This window comes from Falco biarmicus, chromosome 4 (assembly GCF_023638135.1).
Source record: "Falco biarmicus isolate bFalBia1 chromosome 4, bFalBia1.pri, whole genome shotgun sequence".
In the NCBI taxonomy this organism is placed as follows: domain Eukaryota; kingdom Metazoa; phylum Chordata; class Aves; order Falconiformes; family Falconidae; genus Falco; species Falco biarmicus.
Window position 1 is genome coordinate 67,827,272 of NC_079291.1, and position 25,238 is coordinate 67,852,509.

The window sequence follows — 25,238 nt, forward strand, 5'->3', positions numbered from 1 at the left end:
CACCAAGATGGATACAGAATTGTTCTGTAGTAAGTACAAATACACGATGAGAAATGCCTGCAAGTGATGCTGCAAGGATGCAACCATCCATCTCCAAAGAAAATGCAAGCTTTATTTTTGCAGACAACAGACCTGGGACTTCCACAGAACACTGAAGAGTTAAACTGACCTGTCTCCAGAGAAGGGCTCACCTATTCAGGGACAGGTTACTGCAGACACACTGCAAGAGGAGAATAAGCACTTAGGGACAGACAGAGGCATAGACCAGTTCATTTTAAAAGCCACAAGACTTCTGTTCTAAATACTACCTCCTTTCTGAATGGCCAGTCAGTCACTGGATCCCACTACTGCTGCTGCCGTGACAGCCAACATCACGATGTGATGGGTATCAAGCTGCTGCAGCTCTCCACCTGGCCAAAGCTAGAAAGTAGTGCAAATGCACACCAAAACAGATGACTGCAGTCTGAGGTCAAAGGGAATGTGTATTGTAAGAAACAGGAAGAGATCAAAGGTGGTTTGGTGGCATCAAGGGCCCCTAGCTTCCAATTAACTCAGGCACAGTTACACATCTTCAGCACCGATGCAGAAGTCAGCCTCATTTGGGAATCCAAGTTTGGAGAGTACGGGTACGTTTCCCAGTGGTACAGACTTTTTTATCTTTGCTTTTCTGGGGAGTTGAGAGAGACCTACTCATTAAGTCTAGCAGAGAAGCAATAATCATAAAGTCTCAACTCTTTACGCCTGACACCAGACTGCCACAAGAGCTTAAAGGATGATTATCTGCAGTTTAATCATCACAAACTCCCACCAATTTCACTATTAACAAGATGAGGCTACTTGGTGAGGTTTTACTGTCAGAAGACCAACGGCCAACTCCCACGATTTCCAAAGGCTTGAGAAAGAAAAGCTTTTGGGGGAAAAAAAACAAACCACCTTTGCATCCCTGTGTAGCTTTCAGTGTCTAGAACAACTGTTCAAAGCAGTCTGGTAATCAATTAAAAATATGTCTATAATGTAAGAATTACCAAATTACAAAACATCATGCTCTTTTTTTTTTTTTTAGTGTAATAACCCAGGAGGCTTCTTTCACTCCAAGTAAAAACCCCAGTAGTTTTGATACAATTACTGCATCTCTCCAAAAATGAAGTTTCAGTTTGTTACTGGATTTTCTGCATCCATTACTCATTACAAAAGGCTGTTCCAGACCCTCACCAGAACTGAAAACCAGTAGCCTTCAAAGCTATTTTATTAGCCAGTGTGGCATTCCTGAATCAAAACTGTCCATTCATTTAAATGGCCTTTTCTTTCTCTCAGGGTCTTGTCCCGTTGTCCCCATCCCAATCCCGCAAGCCAGAGATTCAAGTACCCCTTCCTCTTTCCCACAAACACGCTAGAAATCAGCAAGAGTCTGCACAGTTACTTTTATCACCATTTTTCCTGAAGGGATTTTTCTTCTGCAACTCAGACTAAAAGCAATAGAAGGTAAAACCGGGAAAGCATAAAACAAGTTGCAACAACATTTCCCAAAACACTCATACAAGGATAATGCTGTGCTGGCAAAGCCAGTGTGAAAATTTAAGTGCAAACCTAGAAATAAGTTCCACTGTTTTGTTACTTGCAAGCAACTGTATGGAGTTTGGGGGAAAAGTTAACACATTCCAAAGCCCACCCCTTTTTAAAACCAGCAACCCTACAGTCACCTGCTTATACAGGAGGAAAAAAAAAAAAACATTTTAAATCAAAAAATTAAGTTAGAATTTAAGTCTGCTTACATAGCCTGAATCTATTCCTTTCTTACAGAGCAGTACTGTGTATCTTTCAGCACAGCTAAATCTATTAGATACTGGAAGTTAAAGATAGGGTTGAAAAAAGGAAGATAAATATTGGTATTTCTAAAGTGCAGGCAAAGGAAAGCAAACCCTCTTAATTTGGTTTTGTGTTTTTTGTTTGGTTTTTTGTTTTTGGGTTGTGGGTTTGGTTGTTTTTTTTTTTGAACACGTGCATTTGCTTTGAAACACTGTTTTCAAGAAGAAACGCCATTCCACAAAGAAATTTCCTGTTTTGCCTCCATGTATTGGAAACACTAATAAGTGTACTGATTATTAAATATTCTCTTAAGAAAAGTGCAGCAGTATGGCTTCAGCATCTGTACACATTTGCATTACAAGACAATTTAGAGAGACCATAGTCTGGCAAGAATCCCATTAAGACATCCATGCTCAAAATTCCCTGGGTAATCATCTCTTGCATGTAACACTGCTTGTTTTTGCAGCAGAATTTTATTGTAGCTATCAGATGATCTTGTTAAATTGGGAAAGGACTAAGAAAAAAAAAATACTGGCAGAAGGAAACTGAATCATCCAAAATTCCCAACTCTGCTAAAGGTGAACAGCGGTTCTGGTTTTCCCTAAAGGCTTTACTTAAACACTTTTATGAGCCAAGAATCATTAAGGAGTTTTAGATTTTCTCAGATTAATATTTTAAAAGCCATTCCTCTAGTACAAGATACCTCGAATGAAGGCTTCTGTGCTTCCTCTGAAAGAGGGAGGTTTACTGTTTACTAGATGTTGGAGATGTGGCCACCTCTCAAACAAAACCAAAAAGCTTGTGAAAACACTAAGGAAAACTATTTCAATCGTGGAAATCACTTGGCTCGCTACTGTCTAGCTTAGAAATAATACTTTTCACCGATTAGGCTTTCTGAAGCAATATTGCTTTCAGTCTGTTCTGACAATGAAATCAGGTCCTTGAAATGTGGAGCTAGAGGCATTTTTGGACTGAATGCCCAAAAAGGATCACAGCAGCTACCCAGCATTTCTATTCCTGACCCTTCCCACCTTCAATGGGTTCAAATTTGAAAAGCGGATACAACTGAAAAGTAAAGATTTTTATAAACTTCACTGAAAAGATTTAGAATTTAGCTATTAAATAAAGGCAAGACCAAGATCTGTTTCCCCTTGCTGGGGAACGGGAAGCAGAAGTTGGCTGGCAGTGGCAGCAAGCCGGCCATCCAGCACAGACACATCCAGACACCCACATCGCGGAGAGAGGGCCAATGGGGGACCCGGTTCTGTGGGATGAGACTTTGTCATTTGTGCTCTCAGCAGCAGAACAGCCACCGTCAATATTCACCTACTCTTCTGGCCAGCTACATTCTGTTTAAATGCTCCTCTTCTTTTAAACTCCGCACTTAATTTTGCCAAATTCCTTTCCTGAACCGCTATCTGACCCTACTGGGTCAGCAACTGAAGCCTGAGAGGGCCTGTACCACTGCCCAGGTAACTGAAACAACTCGCCTTTACTTCTCCTATTGCCGTCTAAATATAACACAAGGGTCTTCCAGCCAAGCATCTTCCAAAACAGTCACAAAAATCATCAGTCTTAGCCCAAGTTAATGGGTTTTTTCTGAACTGCTACCCTACAAAAGCTGCTTACAGACAATTCTCTATCTGACTGGTCTCTACCTTTAATGACTATAAAGCACATACATCTCCACTGCACTGGCCAGACACAAGACATGGATGAAAGTCACCCTCACACTTAAGAGCTGGGAGTAGTTAAATAGTTAAAAGAAAGCTTTTCCATAACCAGCTGTATTGAGTACATGTACTACAAATATTTTGGGTTTAGCTTTTGCACTGTAAAAAACCCTCAACCATCAGAAGAAAATGTTTCCCAAATTAATACAGAATACATGTCATGACAGCACATCTAAAACAACTCCCCCTCATTCCCATCATAAAGTTTCCATAACTGATTAAAACACACAAGCTCTTCCATCCAAGGCTGAAGGCCATGCTCTGGAAGTGATGTAAAGTAACTACAGAATCAGATTTAGAGTCAAGACTCATTCCGTTTGCCCTCTGTCAGAAGCTTTCCTTCTGTGACCTTACATAAAGTGCTTCACCTCTGGGTTGAAACTCCTCCATCTGTGAAACAGCTAACATTTCCCAGGTGGCATACGGAGACACCGCCACTTCATGTGGCATTTACTGGAGACCATTCAGCTCTCGTTGCAAGAGCAGGATTGCACTGGTACCTCCAAAACCAAGGGTTTCCAGCCCAGAGACCCTTAGATCCTAGGAGAGGTTCACAGAGCAGCAGAAGATACACAAAAAAAAAATTGAGCATATTAAGAACAGTTTAATAAAACAACTTGCTGATCTGGAAAACTTTGTGAGATGACAGCTCAGGCAGAATTTTAAAACCACAACCTTTAAGCTATACTGAAAAGTAAGAATTCATTTAAATACAATTTATGCAAAAATGCCCAAGTATTCCAATATTGCTAGCTAGCTCAAAGTCTGTCTGAAAGAAAAGAGTAAGGATACTCTCAAATTACACCAGGTGGATTTCACTGAATACTGAGGGAGTCCAGCTCAGACTTCAAGCACCATTCCAATAGTCATAAAAATGCTGAATAGGTACAGTTAGCTAGTACTCAGTTAAAAATAAATATTTTAAATTACTTCCAACATACCTGCTTTATTGTGTTCCTCGCCGATCTGTAGGTTTCTATTATTTTTTTAAACAGTTTTTCTTTCACCCATCAGGTTAAAAAGCCACTCAGACAGAAAGAGAAGCTGGTTAATTACAGCTAGAAAACTGGCTGTACACAAACTGCCAGCAAATGTGCAGTTAGATCGAGCTTGTGGGGGACAAAAAAAAATCTGTCAGTTTGGCATCTTAGGCACTACATGTAACACACAGATAATTCACCTTTTCAGACCCAATCAAGGTAACATTGCTTCTGTAGCAAAGATGTTACTTTAAGCAGTTTTACCAGCTCTACATCAGGCTGCTCACACAGAGCAAGAAGAGACATTTAATATGTTAAAATCAAAGCAAGCGATTAAACACAGCAACACTGGGTTACAACTTATAAAACAGGAACAGTGAAATATCAGAAGCTGACAGTTGTTTCTGACCTAGTTTTAACTGGAGAGCAGTCCAAGAGCCAAAAAGACTGAGGCGAGGCTGAAGGTGCTGAAATTCCAGTACTGGAGCTTGAAGTGCTGGGGAACAGGATTAGAGCAAAGCCCTCAGACATTCAAACTACTGACGAAGCTTCACAGAGAACAAGGAACTTAAGGTTCAAGAGCTTTAGTTCAATGTCAAGTGACATCCTGAGCAGGAGGGTTTAAGCAAGACGGCGATGAAGTAGCAAGACACTGCAGGACCTCCTCGCCGTCTTGCTGAATGGTGGCTATGGAGCAGCGAGAAGCCAAGGCTAGGGGGAGATAATCTCAAATTCTGAAACACAGGAAGAAATAATTTTAAAACAGCATGTGCATATTCTGGAAGATATTTTAGCTGCTCTTCTTCGGAGAAGGCAAATGTGCTGTCAGACACCTGTGCTCATTTGCATAACAAGAGAAAAATTAAAACCCCATAATGGGAGCAAACTGCAAGTGCTTGGGTGCTGAGGGCTACCTAGAGATACAGGGGGGCTGTCAAGTGATTTCCACCCCCCACCCCCCCCACAGTGAGCCATTCACATCTCCCCTGTTCTGCTGCTCCAGAGCCAAATTTATTTCCACCAGGCAGCTACATGCTGGCTTTAAGCCTCATTAAGAAGCAGTATGCTGCTGGCCTGACATGTCAGATTTTTAAACGACCTTTGTACCAAGACCAGTATTACCAAGCTGCTAAGAACAGAAAAGAAAAAAAAAAAAAAAGCAGTTTTCCATGATTAGGAGAGGTACATTCTGGCTGTTTGCATTTCTTTTAGTTCAAGAAAACCCACCTGTCAGTAAAGCAAGCCATAAAAAAAAAAAAAAGCACAATTCTCTCTGAAGGGCAGCTGTGACGGCATCAGCACTGTTAGCCATTCTTAACATTGTACTTATCACACAAGGTAAACAGGAGTGACTATCAGTTAATGAACAACACAACCCTAAGGCTGAATTTTAAAGCGTTTTCTCCACTGCAATCTTTTAATGAAAATACAGCAGTTCTAACCCACCGAATTTGCTTACGAAAGCCTAATGTATTTTAGGATGTATTAAGACACCAGGGCTGATTCATTTGCCTATGTGCTCATAGGATGGCTTAAACGAGCTGCTGAAACATCAGTATGATCCTTATCTTCCACACAGCTTTCTATATTTTTCTCTTGCAAGAAAAGTAGTAAAGGCAATTTAGAGATCAGATTGACGAACTCGTTCAACCATCCCAGAACACATCTCACCTAACATACACACTGCTGAGCGTAGGAAAACAAGCCTGGACCAGTTTTCTCCTTGTGCCCAACTACATCCTATTGACACTTAAAGGGAAGCATAATTACTAGCCTGACAAAGTTCTGCTTAAGACAATCTTCAGATGTTCCTCAGGGAGTCACAGCCAGCCCTGCTGGAAGACTCTACGACAAACCAAAGTCAACAGAGCCTGGATCCTAAAGGAATCCAAAAGAAATCCGACCACCAACGCCGCATGAGCCAGAACAACCTCAAAAGCTAAAGCAAGATGCTCAGACACTGCTTCTTTTGGCCTTCAGGCACACAGAGGTGCTTCAACACTGACCAGTACTCTGGGTACACAACCCAACAGAAACTCAGTATTCAACAGGGATGTCACTGAAATTTCATACCGTCTCACCATCTGCATGGGGGTGTTAAGTGATAAACGCAAATGCCAGGTTTTTTCTATCACTGAGGGAAGCTGCCCACAAAAAAAAAATCCAGCTGAAAGTATTATGCAAGACAACCCCACCAGATTTTCTACCATGTTATAACCTCATCATGTTACGTACCCACCACTAACGCAGCACTGCTAACCGCCTCCTTGGAAACACCATCTTCCAGGGGTGCTTGCTTTCTCCGATAGAAAAGCAAAAGCAACTGCCTGAAGAAGCCACTACCGAGTTAAACGAGGTACTGCCTTTCCTTCAGTGAGAAGCACAGAACGTGCACTGTTTCAGCTATGTCTTTATTTGCACTGCCAGGCTGGTTGGTAACAAACCTGCTCCAAAAATAAAGCGACAAACAGCAAAAGAAAGAACATACTCTTCTAAACTGGCAAAAACCTACCTCCAAAAAAAAGTGTCAGATGTTTCTTCACTCCCCGCAAGGACACCTGTGAAAGTTCAGATTACAACAAATTCCAAAAATGAACATGAAAATTTTTCAGATAAGAAGAGTAAAAACATACCACCGCTGCTGACTAAATAGAGATTGACCACAGAGCTGCAAAAAGACTCCCTGGGTCCAAGCCCAAAATCCCCGAGAGATTTCATACCTTAAGATAGAGAATCTCTCTTGCCTGACAGAGTGAGTCGAGGCAGTTAATCTAATTCATACATGCAAAAGAAGTGGTATGGCCACTGAGCCAGCACTTAATTGTCTGACCAGAATTTTTGGTCTAAATATAACAATCTGTGCAATTTCTAGTTAGCTGAAACGTTTTGCTTTCTTAACTGAGCCCATCTGAGGTTAGATTAAAAGTGTGTTTCTTCCTGCTGTCAGCATCCATAAATTTAGTCTTAACGACAAGTAAAAGGCCTTAATTGTACAAGAGCATTAAAACTTGTGACAAGATGCAGGCAGCACCTACATTAGATATGTTTCCAGTGCAAATGACGGCAGAGTAGGAAGGTCATGGAAACATGCCTGACACTCCAGTATCAAACCTTCTAGGTAATAAATCTTTCCCCCCACCCCTTCATGTTAAGAAACCCAAAAAGAAAGTGTTCTAGATTTTAGTGCAGTGATCACTACTGTACCATTTTAATGCATGAAGAACACAGTCCTTAACCCATAAGATTTCAGAATCACGCTTCCAGAAAAATATTTGCAATTGGTTTTAATCACCACTATGTTCATGTCAACTAAAGCACATATTTAAAGTCTAAGATATTTCATTTACATTTGTAAAGGTTAAGTATGTTTTACTTTATCCTTTATCCATTACCACCTCCCCCTTCCTATTTCCACATTTCTAAAGATCAAACAAAAAGCCGCTGCCTTAGCAAAGCTGTGTGTTTCAGGACTCTCCATCAGCACAGGTTTGCTCCTAGACTCCAGGCTGGGAGAACTGGTTTATTGCAATACACTTGCTCAGCTGCATCGTTCTCTTTTAGAAAAAAAAAAAAAAAAATCACACTCTTTCTGGAATAAAAGAGGATTGGTAGCCATCCATTACACCTGTCAGACCACCTCTGAAGCGCACAGAGCCCAGGAGCTTTTGGAAGCTGCATGGTAGCCACCCTCACCTCTTCGATGGCATCAGCGAATGTGGGTGGACCCCACTAATGCAGGATGCACTTCAGATCTGACAGCAGGAAAAACACACAGGAGAAGTATCAACAGCCTCCTTACCTGACCATGAAGAGCATGTAGGTACACAAATAACTAAAGGTTCTTTCTATTATTGACTATCTACTGGGAAAGAAGGAAGCAAGAGCTTGTGGACAGGACCACCACACTCCCACCAAAACACACCTGCTCTGGCAAGCACGCAGGGAAACAGTGAACAAGGTCACAGTGCAGGTGTCACTGAGCGCTTTTCAGGAGAAATTGGTCAGCAAAGCTCCTACGCACTTCTTAAGAGACTATTTATGGGAGCAGAAGTTGTTCTTAACTCTGAGAAGCAACAGCAGAGGTCACGATTGGGGCTTCACCAGCTCTGATGGCTGAACAACCCTTGAAGCATGAACAGGTGCCATCAGTGTTTTCAAAAACCTATTTTAACAACGCAGGAACTATCAGTTCAGAGCAAAGTCCTGCTCAGCCCTGTCTGTTGTCAACAGCACCCACATCAGACGCTGCTGAAGGAAATGAAGAAACCCTGTGACAGAAGGCTGCTCCCCTCTCTGACCTGCCTCAACCTCTTCCCAGCTCCAGTCATTTTACAGCAGTTTCATTCTGAATCATGAGTTTACGCCTTCGTTTTGGGACAGCGTGCTAAAGCCCCACAAGTCAGGGAGTTAATGGGTTGCTACGACCTAATCAGGCCTGCCACACCACACCTCCAGCAAGTGTCAGACGCACACGGAACAACTTCAAAGGACCAGCAGACCTTATGCTCTCCCTGTGAGCAAGGGCTGCTCCCTTCTCCAGGCTCCTGGTAGAAAGGTGAGCCCAGCAAGAGCAGACTGACTTGCCTTATATGGCTTCCAAGGCACAATTTCCGCTTGCCCAAGCTCAAGCTGGGTGGAAAAATTTGCTTCCTTGCTACTCCGCCCATCCCGGACTCTGAAAAGCATCCACCGAATCCTGGATCTGAAAGGAATGGAAGAATTTACACTGACATCTGCACAGAGCTCAGCTCCCTGGAAGAGATAAAGCTATGGTTTTGGCAACAAGCTAGAACCCCTCAAACACCAGGGGAAAAGTGGGAGCCGAAGAGCTGACACGCAGAGATGCATAGAGGAGTTGTAGCCACAGCTTTTATTCTTTGCATACCACACGACCAATTTTTCTTGCTATTCAGATGCACTTAAGCCTTTTAAATTTCATGGCAGCAAGCTTTACAAATTAATTATGAGTTGGGAACATTATTTCCTTTCACCAATTTATCCATAATACACTTTATACCAGGAGCTTCGTTTTCAGAATCGAATTAACGCAGCCTCAGCTCAGGTTTACACACCATTTTCTGCACAAGTCCCTACTTCCTCTGGCAGTTACCGTTAGTGTGACTGAAGCCTGTCCTACCTTCTGGTCACAGGAAGGTTAAGGTAATCTAGGTCCATGTCATTACCAACTTCTCCGAGCATCAGAGAAAAACTCTCAAACTTACCCAACACAGACCAATCCTCCTGTTCACTGACATCCACACTCCTGAATATCTGCGGATGCAAGAAAGCTGCTGGCTAAAAATGAGGCACAGTAGCTGCAGTCAATTAAAAGGCTGCTTCGCGCTCAATAAATGCTCTTATTTTGTTGATTACCGTGGGGGGTTTATTTCTAAAAACGTGTGCATATCGGCTTTTTCTAGCCTTGATTGCCTATGCCAAGATCATACCTTTTTCCACAGCAGATTTTTCTCAGTTTAAGAACCAGGGAGAGATTTATCTCCAGCCATCCAGTGGTTTGTCTTTACTTTCATCTGCTCGTCACCAAATGGCAGAACCCGGCTTATCCACACACAGATTCTCTCAGAAGAGAGAAAAATGGTGGCAAAGGAGCTTAAAAAACTAAGTTCTGCCAAGTCGCTTGTTCCCTTCTTTTTTGGGGACTGGGAAAGACAGAAACACAGCCCATTTGATTTCCTCATAGAAACCAGGAGCCAAAACCAACTGAAATCAGCGCCGGAGCTGGAAAGGTACAGCAAAACTCACACAAACATAAAGTCTAGACACTGAAATGTGGAAATATGATTCAAATAACCACAACTGGCACATAATGTATTGATTGCAGCCCATCACAGAACAGGCCCTCAGCGGGTAAGAATATAGAAAGATTAAATTAGCATCTTCCACCTCAGTTGTAGAAAATATGGATCCTTTGGGCACACTGATATGGACTGAGCTAGCATTCCTTCCATCCTGCTGGGCTTTTTGCTAGGCTTTTAAGTAACACATCTGCTTTTGCTAAATAATGACAATTGGCTTAAACTATCCTCAGAGCACCAATCCTGTATGAACAAAACTACCATGGGTGTCAGATGGCTGCACTTACCAAAGCGAGACCCATCAGCTGAACTACATGGGCCTGAAAATATTCGAGCCACGTAGTCAAGAGGATGTTTGTACTGATGAAATCTAAATACTACAAAGGTTCAGGCAACTAGTTGCTTTTTAGGAAGTTTCACAGCACTTGCTAAACCCCATCACATGCAGGCACAGAATGCCTGCATCTACCATTAAACTCAATGGCGTGGTCTGGAGCGGGACCAAAGCCGGCAGCATAACTCAAGCCTTTGCTCGCAGTGCTATGCACAGATCATCCTTCAAGATGCTGGCTCCAGCCTTCTCCCTGCTATGCCCTGCTTTCCTGCAGAGCAGTATGCCCCAGGACGGTGCCCAGAGCCTCCCTAGATGGTTGCGGGTTCTGCACACATAAGAAGAAACAAGTAACTGGTGGCAGCTGCCCTTAAGAGACTCTGTAAAAGAGTAAAGCATCTTGGTTTTCCCTGAACGCCCTGGGCTAAAGTACTCTCTCCCATGTATCAAAAGAAAAGTTCTGTTGCACAGAGGGAAATCATAGGGTTAACTCCAATCAGACCGTACCAGATCAGGGAAGACAAGGTAGGTGGAGGTGGGCAGCTAAGTCAAGTCCGGCACACAAGCAGTGACCTCTTTTTGAGTTAAACAAATGCTGGTTTCTTTAAATTAAGAAAGGCACTAGTCCAATGTAAAGAAAGGAGAGACCAAGTGCACAGAGCAGTGTTTTTTCTAGACTGCCTTTTTACTGGAGCAATGCAAAAAGGATTGGATTTTGGAAGTCTGCTCTGCCAATGCAGCAGTGATACACACCACCACTCTGCAAACCAACCCCTGAGGGGTTTATCATGCTCTTTAAATATATTAAGTTCTTTGGGGGGAGAAAAAAAAAAAAACAACCAAACCTTAACAAAAACATCGCCAGTCAAAAGGCAATACTAGGTTACCATGGTGTGTAAAAGTTGCCTTATGTACATGGGATGTTTCTAAGCAACACATGAGCTACCATAGAAAACTCTTCCTATCAGCAAATCCAAGCTCCTTTCCTGGATAATGCATCTAGGTCAAGCTAAGGCACGTTGAATGTAGAAGCCTAGTTTTGGTGATGTCTCCTCTGTATCCACCCTGTGTAAAATATTAGCATAGTTCAAGTTATCAAGCTTTTTTTATTTTTCATTAGCATTAGGTTTACTCCAGATAATGGTTCCTCCAGAAACAGCATTAACCTTAATTATTCAGAGGTAACTTGATATCAGCCTTCCTGACATTATGATGCTGAGCTGATGACCACGTTTCCCCCTTCAACTTCTCCTCTCATTCCCCAAAACCCAAATAAAGCCAGCACATTACACAACCGTGTTCACAAACTAGGGTATCCAGTACAGGATCCCAGACATACAGTATCTCTTCAAAGTCTACCTAAACCCGTGCAGCCACTCCATCCATTCAAATGCATTCCCTTGTGCATTAGCAGCAAAACCACTAAGTCAGCCAAAATGTATTCTTCTCCCATGGATTAGCTGGCACAAATGAGTACGAGAGTGACGCATGCAGTCTGTCCCTTCCCATTTTTCAACATGCACAAACACCAGGGATTTTGGAGACGCTTCACAAGTTTATGCTTACAAGTTACAGGCAGAACAGAGTTTAAATTGAATGACTATGAAACACGCAAATTGTTTAGGAGATAACATGTTCATTTACTAACAAGACCTCAAATGCTTTTTTCAAACAAAACTTGCCCTCCCTCGCCAGTGATAAAGGCTCTTCTGCTATCCCAACAGAGTCGGCACTATGCAAGTGAACTATTTCAACAGTCACCAACCTTCTGCCAAGCAGCACTATGACAAAAACTAACTAAACAGGACAGAGCACTTCAGACTGGTTCAGAAAAAAACCCTGATGCTGGAGGATCACCCACAGAATCCATGCTCTGCCAGTCACTGGCTCAGGGTGAGCACAGGAGCCACTCAAGGCAGGATTTGCTGCAGCACACGCCGGCCAGCTATCACTTGGAGATTGACTGCTCCAAGAGACTCACTTGCACAGTGTTTGATCAGATATGCTTCAGAGAAAAGTAAAAAAAAAAAATTATAATGGCTCTCCTTTCTCCCTTTGCTGCTGTTTAAGTGGAATAAGAAACCAACTATAGAATATGCTGAAAAGGACCAAGGTTTAGTCTTGCTGGGTATGAATACAATCACCAGGATCCAGCTGCTAGAGCCATTGATACGGGTGCCAAAACACTCCACTTGCCTATCTTTAAAAAAAACACAACACAAACCCACACCACCACCACAGCCTCGCCTCATAAAAATAATCTAAGGGGTTAATCTTCCAGCTTGCTTCCCCCAGTATTGCTAGAAAGTAAAGTTGTTAATGCCCAAACTCCAACTTCTCCAATTAATGGTGTCGTATGATTTGCTGATAAAAAACAGATCACATTTGGAAAAAAAATTTTAAAAAGCATTATCGGTCACAAAGACACTGTCACAAACTTTCTGTTCTCCCTTGGCACATCACCAATTAGACCTACTTCTTTAGTCTGCTACCACCAGTACAAAAAAAAAAAGGCATAATGGGTTTATAATTTGCCACCGAATCCCATAGCAACTGTACGTCACTTTAGATGTAAATTACAGACAATTCTTTCCCATGCAATTTGAAAACTATAGAGATGAATCTATAATTTGAGAAGATCCAAATGGTATATGGTTGAGAGAAAAAGCTACCCTAAATAATTGAAAGGAAACTGCCACAGGCCAAAACATTCCTCAAGCACAATGTTAAATGTCTCTTTGTCCCCCTCCTTCAAATGGGAGGTGCCACATTCAGGTCAACATTAAGAACATTTAGCAGGAGTTTAGCAGTTCAGTATGTTCTGCATATCCTGTCCCATTTTTGCTGATTGGGAGGAGATGTACGTGTACAATGAGCTTCCTTTCCAGCCAGCCTCCTCTGATTCATTTAGTCATGTCACCGACTCATGTTCCTGATGTCGTAATAGCTTCAATTTTGACGGACTACAGCATCAGTGAATTAATAGGACAGGAAAAAACAGGTTACAGGAAAGGAGAAGTGATGCAAAAAGCTTTAAGATAATTCAATGAATTTTGATTTGAAAGCCGGATTGTTCTTCTCCTGACACCTGCAAGCAGCTTTCATTTCCCAAGTCAGCATGAATACGCATTACCCTAAAGACCCTGTAATGACAGCAGGAGGCTTCATTTTGTATTTCATGCTTTAAACACAGCAAGATGAAGGCATCTGTAACAACCTGCTCCAAAAGCAAAGTCTGAAAAAGTTCTGTCAATAAGCAGTGACTATGAGGGGTCGGTTTAAGCCTAACCTTTGAGAAATAACTTCTGTCACTGCCAGTTTAAGAAGAGCATAGAAGGCACAGAGATGACTTGGGAAGCCCCGTCTATCAGACCACAGTTCCAAAATTCAGTTCAGCTAGTAGAGCACAGGGGCAATGCGCTTTGGTTATCACAGCTTAGCCCCCAATAAATATTTGTGCATCTGTCAAAGTTCACCAGCGAATCAACGGGTGGCTTATCTTCTTTCCTCCTCCCCTTCCTCCTCTTTTTTTCTTCTACCTCTTTTTCTTCCACCTGCTTCTCTCCTCCTTTATTGTCTTTCCTCCTCCCCTTCCTTCCTCCTCCTCTTTTTTCTTTCTCCTCTTCCCTCCTCCCCCTCCCCCAGCACCCTCCCTCACCCAACCCCTCCCTTCCCCCCCCTCCCCAGGTTGCTCCATCCTTCCCTTCAGCTCCTCCATCAACGGCTTCACCGCCCGTGGCTGCAACCTGGACCTGCTGCTGGACCTGGAACCCACCAAATCCCTCCAGGCGGCCACACCAGACGCTCCGACACCGGCTGCACTTTAAGTTGTGCATTAAGGCTTCTTCTTATCCAGAAACCCCCACGATGTTGCTAAAAAACCCAGCGTGAAAAGCAAAAGATGAATGCCACAGATGGAGACATACAACCTTGTCAAGTGCAGAGGACAGGGTCCATGATAGGACCAAGAGAGGAAAACAGGGCAGGGGCACGAGGAGTTCCCTTGCACCTGGACATGAGCAGCAAGAAAGCTGGAGGCAGACCAGTAGAGATGGTGAAAAGTCATGCTCTGTCTTTTGGGGTGGGGGGGGTGGGGGGGGTGTGGGGCTGGGAAGGCCTAAACAGAGCCTGTGCACAGACCCAAGGGAGCGCAGAGAACCAAAAGTTGTTTTAGGCTCACACACCAGATCAGCTCCATTTCATCAGCGGACAAACTGACTTGGGACACATTTTCCACCGCTCAGCCTTCAGCTGCGGAGCTCAGCAGTCAGCATTCAAGTTTCACAACTGTATGGAAGCAGTTTCAGGGGCAGCAAGTTTCACAAGGAGCAGACGGGCGACATCTTAAAGATGTCCCCTAGGAAGCTAGTGTTATTTTTAAGACTCCTGTTTCTTTCAGGTAAGCATAACCCCCTGCTACTGGAGAAATACTTTTAAAGGCCGCAAGGAGCCAAAAGCCCTGTGATCTGGACCTCTTCAGCAGCAGCTCCACGTTCTGTGCAGGATACAGGAACAGCTTGCTGAAACACAAGAGTTGGGCATCAATATACAGACCCACGACCACCTTCTTCACCAGGACACAGGCGATTTAGTAGACACCCAAGCGGGAGAGACTCAAGACGACAAATATCTGTTTGTCCATAGGCCTGCTGCCTGATCCACACATGGTACAGCTCCACACCAAGAATGCAACTGCTCTGGCACAAGGGACACTAAAAACAAATGGCAGCTCGCCCGGCTGGGTGATCATTTTTGGATTATGTAATCCCAATATATTATTATTAGACCAAGAACAAACTCAAGCAAGCAACTGAAGACATTACCCTGCCTGTTCTGGCAAAGAGACAGAGCCTTGTCGCAGAAATTGCACTGACGTGCTATCCTGGTGCATGAAACAGGTCAGACTGCACACATGTTGGACTTCAGGTAACACAAACAACAGTATTGGATTCCAGGCCATTCTACATATTACACAACGTTGCCGTCAGTTATACTACATTTAAAACCAAACCGAGCAGGAGAAGCCTTAGCAAATTTTTTCCATTTACCTACTGCAGACCAAAATTAAATCTGAGCCTAGACTGGACAAACACACACACCGAAGGTGTGTTATAAAGTCGCTTCTTGGCATCGCCAGAGCCAAGCGTTTCAGGGGAAGCAGAGACATCCAACAAACTGGAGAAACTGTTTATAGAACAAATGCAGAATGAGCATATGTGTTTAATAGCCCACTAATTGTTGCGTTATTCACTAGACAAACAAGCGAGCTCTTCTGCCCTTATCCTTTCCTGCCCATTTAATCACCAGTAGCCTTTGACTATTTCTCTTTTGGGTGGTGGTGAAGGAAGCAAAGTTCATTAGTGGCCATTGGCCACCAAACAATCTAGAAACCAGACTTCATTTAGAAAATAAACACCACTATTCATGTGTGACATGGACTCAGAATAGCTTCCCAAAATATTTAACACAGCTGCCTGTAGTCTTCCTACTCTCCCTCTCCCAAAAGAAAAGGCTTTCCTAATACATAGGAAAACATTTCTTCTCATTGTTTGCTTTCTTTTTCAGAGAAAAAAAGCTAGTACCTCAGTCTGTCACTTATTGCTACTGACTTCTCATAATGCTGATAAACACTCATTAAAATATAAGTTGATAAATCCTGGTACAGTAATTACCTTCGGCCTCATACAGACATTGCCCAATTCAGTGATGTGATGTAACCAACACCCTAAATTAAAAATAGTGTTGTGACAACATATGGTTTATCCTACAGAAGCTGGCAGGCAAGACGCTCCTAATGACAAATAGGTTAGGTTCCCAGCTTCCCCCTGCTCCCTGGCAAGGTGAGGAGACAGATACGCTCTTCACAGGATCAGAAGTGGAAAGGAAAAAAAAAAAAACACCATAAAATTACAATAAAAAGGACAGCTTTTAATCCCTCTCTGGTCCATCCTAGCGACAGATGCCGAGTATTGCCATTATTCTTTATTTACATGACTAATAAGCTCTCTGGATGCATTTCAAGGAAATGTCTCAGAAAAGACAATCTGGAAATTTCAAAATAGAGCCCCAGCCTGAGCCTGCCCCTCCGGGGGGAGCGGAGCACTGGGCCGGGGGTGGGGGGCACACAACCGGGTGCCCCGAGGAGGTGGCAGTAAGAAAGGGGCATCCCCACACACCCCCAATTCAGGATGCCAGCACCGGGGATGGACCCACCCCGCCCCCCCTAGGGCCACGGCCCCCCGGGCCACAGAAACCCACGCTCACCGGGGGGTGGGGGGGTGGGGGGGTGCGCACCCTCTCACACGCTCACCGGGGCGGGGGTGGGCATCGACGTCCCTCGCCCCCCTCCCTTGCCACTTACCGGGGACTGACGACAGCTTCCACTCACCTACCGGGAGGGCCACCGAGAACCCCCCACCCCCCCGCCATCTACCGGGGGGTGGCACCAAGACCTCGGCTCCCGGGCCCCCACAGTCACCCACCGCGGAGGGGGGGACACACCGTGGTCGCCCCAGCAGTTACTGGGGGGTACACAGACATCTCCCAGTCCCCCCCCCCCCCCCCCCAGGTACTTCACCGGTGATCACGATTCCCACCCCCCCCCAATCACATACTGGCGGGGCCGCACTAGAGCCCCTCAACCAGCACTGGGGGGGTACTGGATGTCCCCGGGGCGTTACTGGGGGGGACACAGCGAGGCCCCTCCTGCCTCCCTCAGGCGCCGGACAGTAGGGCCGCCCCCCCACCCCCCCGGTTTCCCCGGTCACTCGCGGGGAAGCGGGAGTCCCCCCCCACCTCCTCAGGCCCTCACCGGTGAGGGCCTCACACCGAACGACTCCCCCGCCCCCCCCAAGTCATCTACCGGGGTCCGCCCCCCCCCCCCGTCACACACCCCGCAGCGGCAGGACAGGACACCCTCTCCCACCCCATCTCGTGAGAAGACGGCCCCCCCCTCAAAAAAAAGACACCGGTGCCAACCCCGCCGGTGCCGCCCGCGGGGCTCCGGCCAGGGCCTCGTGGCGGCCACCCGCCCGCCGCGGGGCCGTGCCCGCCGCCCCTACCTTACAGGCCTGGTAGCTCTCGAAGGCGCGCAGGGCGCTCTCCGTGAGCTTGACGTGGAAGACGGAGACGCGGGTGCCGCGGCCGAGGCGGCCACAGGACAGCCCGTACCCGCGCTCCGGCTGCAGCGCCGCCATCTTGGGACCGTCTCCCCCTCCGCGCCTGGGCCGCCGGGGCCTCCCGCTACCGCCACGCCCCCTTATGTATTATTCATGAGTCGCCCTGCCGCCGCTCCGCCAGCCCCGCCCACCTGGGGCGCCTGTTGCTGGGGCGAGGAGGTGGGCAGCGGGCGCTCCCATTGGCCGGGCCCCTCCGGCCTCCGCGTGGGATTGGGAGATGGGAAGAGAAGGCGGGATATGCAAATGAGGGCCGCGGGGCATGGCGGGGAGGGTGGTCTGGTGCAGCCCTTCAGCGCTGGAGGACCTCAGAGAGGGGGCGGTGGGCCGGCATCCCCCGGGCACGGCCTGGGGGGCACGGCCATCCCCCCAGCCTCGGGCAGGGCCTGCAGGGTCCTCCTAGGACAGCGCCCGTAGGCCTTCCCCTGAGCAATTCCCCCGTAGGCTGGGCCTTAGGCCTCAGGTGTTTGCTCCCCCAAGCTGGGCCCATAGGCCCCAAGGTCCCCTCCCCAAACTAGGCCCACAGATCCCAGGTTCCCCCCCCCCCACAAGGTTGGGCCCCAGGACCCAGGTCATGCACATCCCCCAGGCTGGGCCCCAGATCATCCTCCCCTCCAGGCCAGGCCCATAGGCGCCCGGGCCCCTCCCCAGCAGCACCTGTAGGCCCAGGCCTCCTCCTGGACATAATCCCCCTCTAGGCCCCAGGTTCCCTCCCACCCCGGGCAGGGCCTTGGGGCACCTCAGGGAGCACAAGGCCTCTCGAGCCCACCAACCCCAGCTGCGGAGCATCCCTGGCTGTGGAAGTTGCTCCCTCTTGCCACAGCTGCCACAGAGCTGTGCAGGGTCCATAAAATCTTCCCACCTTGCCCCCCCAAATTAAACGACCTCTGCCGGCCCCCGAAGGGGGCAACAAGCCGCGAGGAATAGCCTCCCTCACCCCTGGCAGTCGATGGCAATGACGCTGGGGCATGAAGGAATTGTCCTTTATTTGGGAAGTTCACAGTCAGTTTGTCATGGGAGGAGAGCGCTACACGCCCCCGCCAGGAGCAGAGCTGAGACTGGGGCAACGGCAGGCCCTGGGGGTGGCCCCAGGCCAGAGAGAGCTGAAGGGCAAAGAGGGAGCCCCAAGAGCTTGGACCTACATGATACAGCCTGGAGAGAAGGTCTCCAGTGCTCCCCTCCCACATGCCTCCCGCCGCAGGTTTCTTTGGATTCCTTTAGACATTGCACGCTCCAGGGAAGTGCTGAGGAGGGGAGTGGGTGCCTGCAGGGGGGCTGAGCAGCTGGCAGCCCCCCAGGACACACTGAGTCTCACTGCACGTGCCCCCGGGCACATCCGCACCACTTCCCGCAGCTGGGCCTAGCCGCAGAAACCACTGTACCCACTCATTCCCACGTGGCTTCCTTCCACGTGCCTCCCCCTGCCCGTCTTGCCAAGATCACGGCATCTGCCAGGGCTCACCGGGCCAGGGACAGCCACAGCATACCAGTGTGCAGGAGCTCCTGCTCCCCCTGACACAGTTGGGGCTGGGGGCTGAGCCCCTGATTGCTGGGAGGGTGCTCAGGGGTCTCTGCTCTGCCTGCGGCTCCATCCCCACAGCCAGGAGGGATGCGGGGGGACATTGGGAGGGGGATCCAGCACCTCCAGCAGAGAAAGCATCAACATTTCTGCAACTGCAAGTCCACGGGAAGGGGTCAGCGGAGCCCCAGGGAAGCCCCTTGGCAGAAGAGAGACACATCCTGGCACAGGTCCAGTGCCATGGGGCCACCCTGCCGCCATCCTTAGTTCCTCGCCGCGATGACCACAGACAAGGCCACGCCACCGAGTGCAATGGCTGTTGCACCGAAGAGCCACTTCCAGGGGATGGACTAAGGACGAGAAAGCAGCAAGGTGATGGGATGTGTGCAACACGCTGCGAGCCCCACCAGCAGCAGGGACGTGCAGCCCTGCCTGCCGTGGCACAGTGCCGCAGGCAGCACCGAGTTCCCAACACACATCTGAGAGAACGCAGCCCAAAAAGGCAAATGCTGCGTCGGCTCTGCCCAGTGCGTGGCCAGCACGTCCGCAGGGACAGCGTGTGCCGCCGGCAGCCCAGCTGACAGTGCTTTCCACCAGCACAGCCAGCGGGCTCCCAAGTGCAGCAGCTGGGAGCAAAGTCCGGACCCTCCAGCTGGCATCGCCGGGAGCCGGCAGACGGTGCCAGGAGCACAGCCGCAGATATCGGCATTTTCCTGGCGAGGCTGATGGAGCATGGGCCCCCAGCTCCCAGCAGGCTTGCTGCCGTGACACCGCCCACGCCGTGGGTCACGTCATTGTCCCCCCCGGCTTGGGAGCAGGACTGTGTTGACCCCTAGGGACCTGAGGGACACTAACACCCCCCCCATGCCCAGCCCAGTGCTCCCCACGCCAGGGGTGACCCCCACCCACTCTGCCACCCCCTCAGAAGGTCAGCACCAGCCCTTACCCAGGGCAGCTTGTCTTTGCACTTCCCCGGGGTGCCAGCAGCGCTGGGATTCCCGAGCATCTTCCTGTACATCTCTGTCTCCACGTTCTTCTGGTCCGCGTGCTTCTTCACCAGCTTGGAGAGCTCAGCATGGATGGTCTGGGGAGGAAAGCATGGTGCTGCAGTTAGCACCCCTGTGGTGCAGGGGAGGGGACGGGGACTACAGTGCCACCACCAGCAGGTCCCATCGGCCGGGGGCCGTATAGGAGCTTTGTGGAACAGCTTAGAAGCAGCCGAGGGGGGGCGGGGGGCTGATGGCCTGATGCTGCCCCACTCCTCTGTGCTGAGGGGCTGCACCTGCCTGGCATCAGACACCCAGGCTGGGTGCTCTGTGGGTCTGAATACCCTTTTGCCCTTTTTAGCCACCCAAGCCATTTCCCGCCTGGCAGCAGGGAGCAGAGACCAGGGCTGATACCAGACATCGGGAAGATTTTATCCTTTAATCGAGATGGAAAAGTGTCTGCCTTGGGGACAGATGTGCCCTAGTTCTCCCACTTTTCTGTCTGGAAGCAGGCTGGGAAAGCAAGCTTAAACGCAGCCTGGTCCGAAATGGCATTTGCAGTAACACCCGGGAGCGTGTCGGCACCTGCCCGGCCGTGCCAAGCAACAGGGATGGCTGGGGCTGGAGGGAGTGCTGCAGGAGAAAGCTCCACGTCCTGCACAGAGCTCACAGGCTCCCAAAAAGCAGCAGGAAGCGCCAGCAAGCCGAGCATGGCACTGCCAGCCATTCCCCCAGCTGACGGTGGCAGGAAGGACGTCGTGGTGGCACGCAGCCGTCCAGCACCACGGCCGTGCTGTGCCCTCTGCTGGGGACACCGCACTCCGGGAGGCTCCGACACCCCGAAACACTAGCACTGCCACTGGGGACCCACACCGGCTCCAGCACACCTCGGCTTGCCCAGAGATGTCACCAAGGGCTTCAGCGAGGGCTTTGCCAGGCCACACCACGCTCTGCAACACTCCCTCCAATGTGAGGGTTTGGATATCTGGAGGGTGCAAAGCAGCAAAGCGCCCATGGGCATCCCGAGCTCAGCAGGGCTGGCACAGTGGAGCAGGACAAACTTGGGCATCCCCCCCGTGCTCCCAGCGTGTGCATTTCCAAGGGGTCAGGAGAAGGGAGCCCAGCAGCTGATGCTGTATAACAGCTGAAAGATGCCAACAGCCCCAGAGAACCAGGTTTCCTCATCTGAGGCAGGTGGAGCTGAGCATTTCTCGAGTCTGTTTTCACCACCGGTAGCCGTAGCCCGTGACTCACCGACGCGTGTTTAACGCTGCCGTCTGGAGTGGCAACGCCACTTCCCCAGGAGTCCCGGCAGCCAGCCGGAGAGGCCAGTAATTTGCTGTACTTGTGGTTTCACTGGTAACGTCACTGCCGGGCATTTTGATTTTTCACCGCTCTCCAATTAAAAGCTTCATCTGAATGGGCTGGTGAGCAGCCACCCTGCCGACAGTGACGTGCTGGAGATGTACAAGGGGAGCTGCTCCCAGGGCAGCCTGCATCACTTGTGCCGCTCACTCACCACGGCTGCCCACCGTAACCTTGCTGGGAAGCAAAGGGTTTGAGATCCTGCTCACCCTGCCCCGTGGGTGCTCTCAGACCATGAGCTCTGTGGGTGCTGTGGCATCACCAAGCACCTGCTTTCACAGTGCTCCATCCTACCCATGACCTTCAGGCACCAGATCATGACACAAATCACGATGGTCTGGTGAAACTCCCAGAAAAGAAGTGAGTAAAATGACAGACCTGGTCAAGAACCAAAGCCCACCTGTAGAACCAAGCCCCCTGCCCTGACCTTGCGCGGGCAGCACCTCCCTACCGCTCCTCCAGCTCGCCCAGGCTTGCTCCTGCTGGGGCAGTTCCCTGACACTGCCTTTTGATTTCTCCTGAGGCTCCAGTCCTGCAGCTGATCATTAACCGACAGGAAATTCCTGACCCAGAGCTCGCCCTGGCCCAGGCGCTGGCCCAAGGTCTGGGCTGCTCCTGCCGCCCAGTGAATCATGCTCCAGGCTGCTGAGCGAGTCTGCGCGGACTCGGCTCTGCTCCACCTCCTGCAGCCATGGCACGAGCCGGTGGAGCCACCCGGCGAAGCCGTAGCAGCCAGGATCATAGGCACAGGATCACAGAAGTGGAGATGGGTTGGTAGGGAGTCCTGCCACTGCAAGGACCAAAGGGCAAAGAGGGAGTCTCGCAACACAGAGATAAGGGGCCCACCTGCCCAGCCAAACTCAGATGTTGCACCACGGGACATGTCACCCCATGGCTGCCCAGGCCCTGGGGGCTATTTCCAGCCTCCCTTTATGGAGGGGAGTTGGGAACAGCTACTGGAGAGCTTCAGCCTTCCACAGGGTTTGCAGGGACACGGACAAGAAGAGAGCGTCCTGCAGACACCCAGCTCAGCAGGATCACCGGCAGCACGCAGTAGCAGTGTACCTTGTTTGAAGGCTCCAGCTTCAACGCTGCCTTTAAGATGGGGATGGCCTCTCTATACTCGCCCTGCTGAGCCAGGACCTGGAAGGTGAGACAGGCGTTAAGCAGAATGCTGAGGTCTGTCCCTTGGTCCTGCCCTCGACTGTGCCATGGAGAAGGGATGGCAGCGCCTGCTGCACACCCAGCCTCACCTTGCCCTTTCGGAAGAGCGCCTTGATGTTCCCTGGCTGGTGCTCCAGGACGAGGTTACAGGATTTCAGGGCTGCTTCATAATGGTCCAATTTAAGCTGAGAGGCTGCCAGGTTGTTGAGACATTTCACTTTCACATCCAGCAGCTCAGCTTCCTCGTCTGGGCTGAAATCAACTGCAAAGAGCCCAGAGCCAGGTTACAGCGGGAAGAGAGCCCAGCCGGCCCTCGCTAGGTGGGAACAGGTACCTTTCGAGCTGGAGCTGATGATCTTGAGAGCGATGTCATAGGAGTTGATGGCCAGCACATAATCTGCCTGCTGGTAGAAGAAGTTGCCACGCTCCCGCTTACGGTTGGCCAGCTCTATCTTCTCCTTCCCGCTGAGCAGCTCCAGGTCCGGTGTGTCCCGAGCAGCCAGCAACTCCACCTCCAGGGTGAGGGCTGCGTTGGGAGGGATGTCAGGGCTCCTGTGCAGAGAAAGGCACAAAGCCGTGGCACTGTTGTCACTTCTGCCAGTTCCACCAGCCACTGGGCCATGTAGATTTAGCACTGTGGCCCAAACATCAGAGTTATGGAAGCTCCCCGGGACAGGGGGTGATGCAGATTGTTCGCCCCAGGCAGAACACGCTGCTGTCACCTGCATGTGGCAAGCACAGCAGATCTCCCTGCCCATGGAAGCTGTGGCTTGCTGGCTGGGCCGTCACTGGGAGAGTAGGGGACAGCTTTCGCAGCACTGTCTGGTGTCATCCCACTCCACCCCCCACCTTCCCCACTCACCTGCCCTGAGCGCCATAGCAGTACTTTGCATCTGACACGATCAAAGCAGTCTCCCCCATTTCCAGGAGCTGCACACACAGGTCCAAAGCCTGCAGGAAACATCACTGTGGGGAGGGAGCATGAGCAAGGGCAGAGGGGCCACTTCTGACCCACAAACAGGGATGTCACCGACCCCAACCCCTCCCTGCGCCCGACAAGGCCAGGTCCTGCTTGGCAGGGTGAAAACAAGGCAGCGATAAAGTCGGGTAAGCTTTCCCTTAGCCCTGACCTGCAAGACATCGCAGTCCCCCAGCGTGAAGGTGAGGGCAGGGTTCTCCTCCACCACAGTGCCATCCTCCAGCGCGGCCCTCAGGCGGACAGTCACGTCCTGGCCCTTGTGGGGACGCGTGTCCACCCCCTGGCCCGGCACCAGCGTCTTCTTCTTGAGCAAGCCGCTGCCTGGGCAAGGAGAAGCCAGAGGCACGTTAGCCCGAGCCGAAAGCCCAGTGCCCACTGCCCTGCTCCGATCCCGGGCAGCCTTTGCGGCACGGGGAGAAGCGGGGTGGCCCGGGGAGCACTGGGGGCGCCCGGGGGACCCCGCAAGCCCAGCGCCCCCTTCCCCCAGGCTCTCACCCAGAACATCCAGCCACTCCTGGGGGTCCTCAGCCGCTTCCCCAGTGCCCGGGGGGTGGGTGTCCCCCCGCGGCGGGGCCGGTGGCTGGCCCACGGCCTCCAGCGGCGGCAGCTCGCTCAGATCCTCATCCTCCTCCTCCTCCAGGACCTCGAAGTCCTCGGCCGCGTCCAGCTGGGCGCCGTCGGCCGTGGGTGGCGGCTGGGTGCCGGTGCCTGCCCGGCAAGGGGAGCCGCTCCTGGGCTCCTCCCCGCTGGAGGCCATCGCGGCGGAGCAACCTGCAGCGGGAGAGGTGGTCGGGGCTGCGCGTACCGGGGAGGGAAGCGGGCACCGGCCCGGGCCCGCGGGGGTGCGAGGCCGGGGCAAAGCAGCCCCCGGCAGGCGAAGGGGAGGCGGGGGGGTGAGGAGGGCACGGGCCCCGCGGGAAGGGGCGGGGGGCGGCCCGGTACCGAGAGGGGCCGCCACGTGCCTCCCCCCGCCCGCCCCCTGTCACACGCCTAGCCCCCTCCCACTCCCTTCCAGAACCGGCCGCCGCGCGCCCCCCCCGCCGCTCCCACCTGGCCCGCGAACCCGCGGCCGCCGGCCCCGCCCCGCCGCTCCTATTGGCTCCGCACCGCCCACCGCGCTGACGCCATTGGGTGGTGAGGACGCTCATCAGCGAAGCGGTGGGCGGAACTCGTTGCTGTCTTAAAGGGCCCGCCGCTGGGTCACGGCCTGGGGGGCGGGGGCGCTGGGGGTTCGGCACTGGGAGTTCGGCACTGGGAGTTCGGCACTAGGGGCTCGGCACTAGGGCGGTACCGTGACGCCCGGGGGGGCGCCGGCCCTCTCCCTCCGCCAAGCGCCACTACTTCCGGCTCAGCACCGTGACGCAAGGGCGCGCTGACGCCACAG

General features: G+C 50.5%; 2 protein-coding genes across 2 annotated transcripts in view; both read right to left on the reverse strand.

Annotated features, from left to right (window-relative positions):
• ELL (elongation factor for RNA polymerase II) overlaps positions 1–17,901 on the reverse strand; it is a 53,995-nt gene extending 36,094 nt beyond the window's left edge. Inside the window, exon 1 of the mRNA XM_056337332.1 lies at positions 17,728–17,901. Within this exon, the coding sequence (XP_056193307.1) occupies positions 17,728–17,862 (135 nt within the window). The 5' untranslated portion in view covers positions 17,863–17,901. The remainder of the gene's footprint in view (positions 1–17,727) is intronic.
• Positions 17,902–18,810: 909 nt separating this feature from the next.
• FKBP8 (FKBP prolyl isomerase 8) lies at positions 18,811–25,134 on the reverse strand. The gene is made up of 9 exons (XM_056337391.1): positions 24,905–25,134; positions 24,350–24,625; positions 24,006–24,175; positions 23,738–23,826; positions 23,210–23,427; positions 22,965–23,137; positions 22,777–22,854; positions 20,307–20,444; positions 18,811–19,710 (listed from the first exon to the last, which is right to left on the reverse strand). The coding sequence occupies exons 2-9, from the start codon at positions 24,609–24,611 to the stop codon at positions 19,624–19,626; spliced, it is 1,215 nt and encodes a 404-aa protein (XP_056193366.1). The 5' UTR covers positions 24,612–24,625; positions 24,905–25,134; the 3' UTR covers positions 18,811–19,623.
• Between the last annotated feature and the right edge of the window lie 104 nt (positions 25,135–25,238).

What these genes read in the sequence shown, in the direction of transcription:
- FKBP8 (XM_056337391.1), bottom strand. Translation starts at nt 24,611, where the DNA reads ATGGCCTCCAGCGGGGAGGAGCCCAGGAGCGGCTCCCCTTGCCGGGCA. An exon ending in CATCAGCTCCAGCTCGAAAG is followed by an intron (nt 23,138 to 23,209) that starts GTACCTGTTCCC and finishes GGCTCTTTGCAG; the next exon opens with TTGATTTCAGCCCAGACGAG. An exon ending in AGCTGGAGCCTTCAAACAAG is followed by an intron (nt 20,445 to 22,776) that starts GTACACTGCTAC and finishes TTTCCTCCCCAG; the next exon opens with ACCATCCATGCTGAGCTCTC.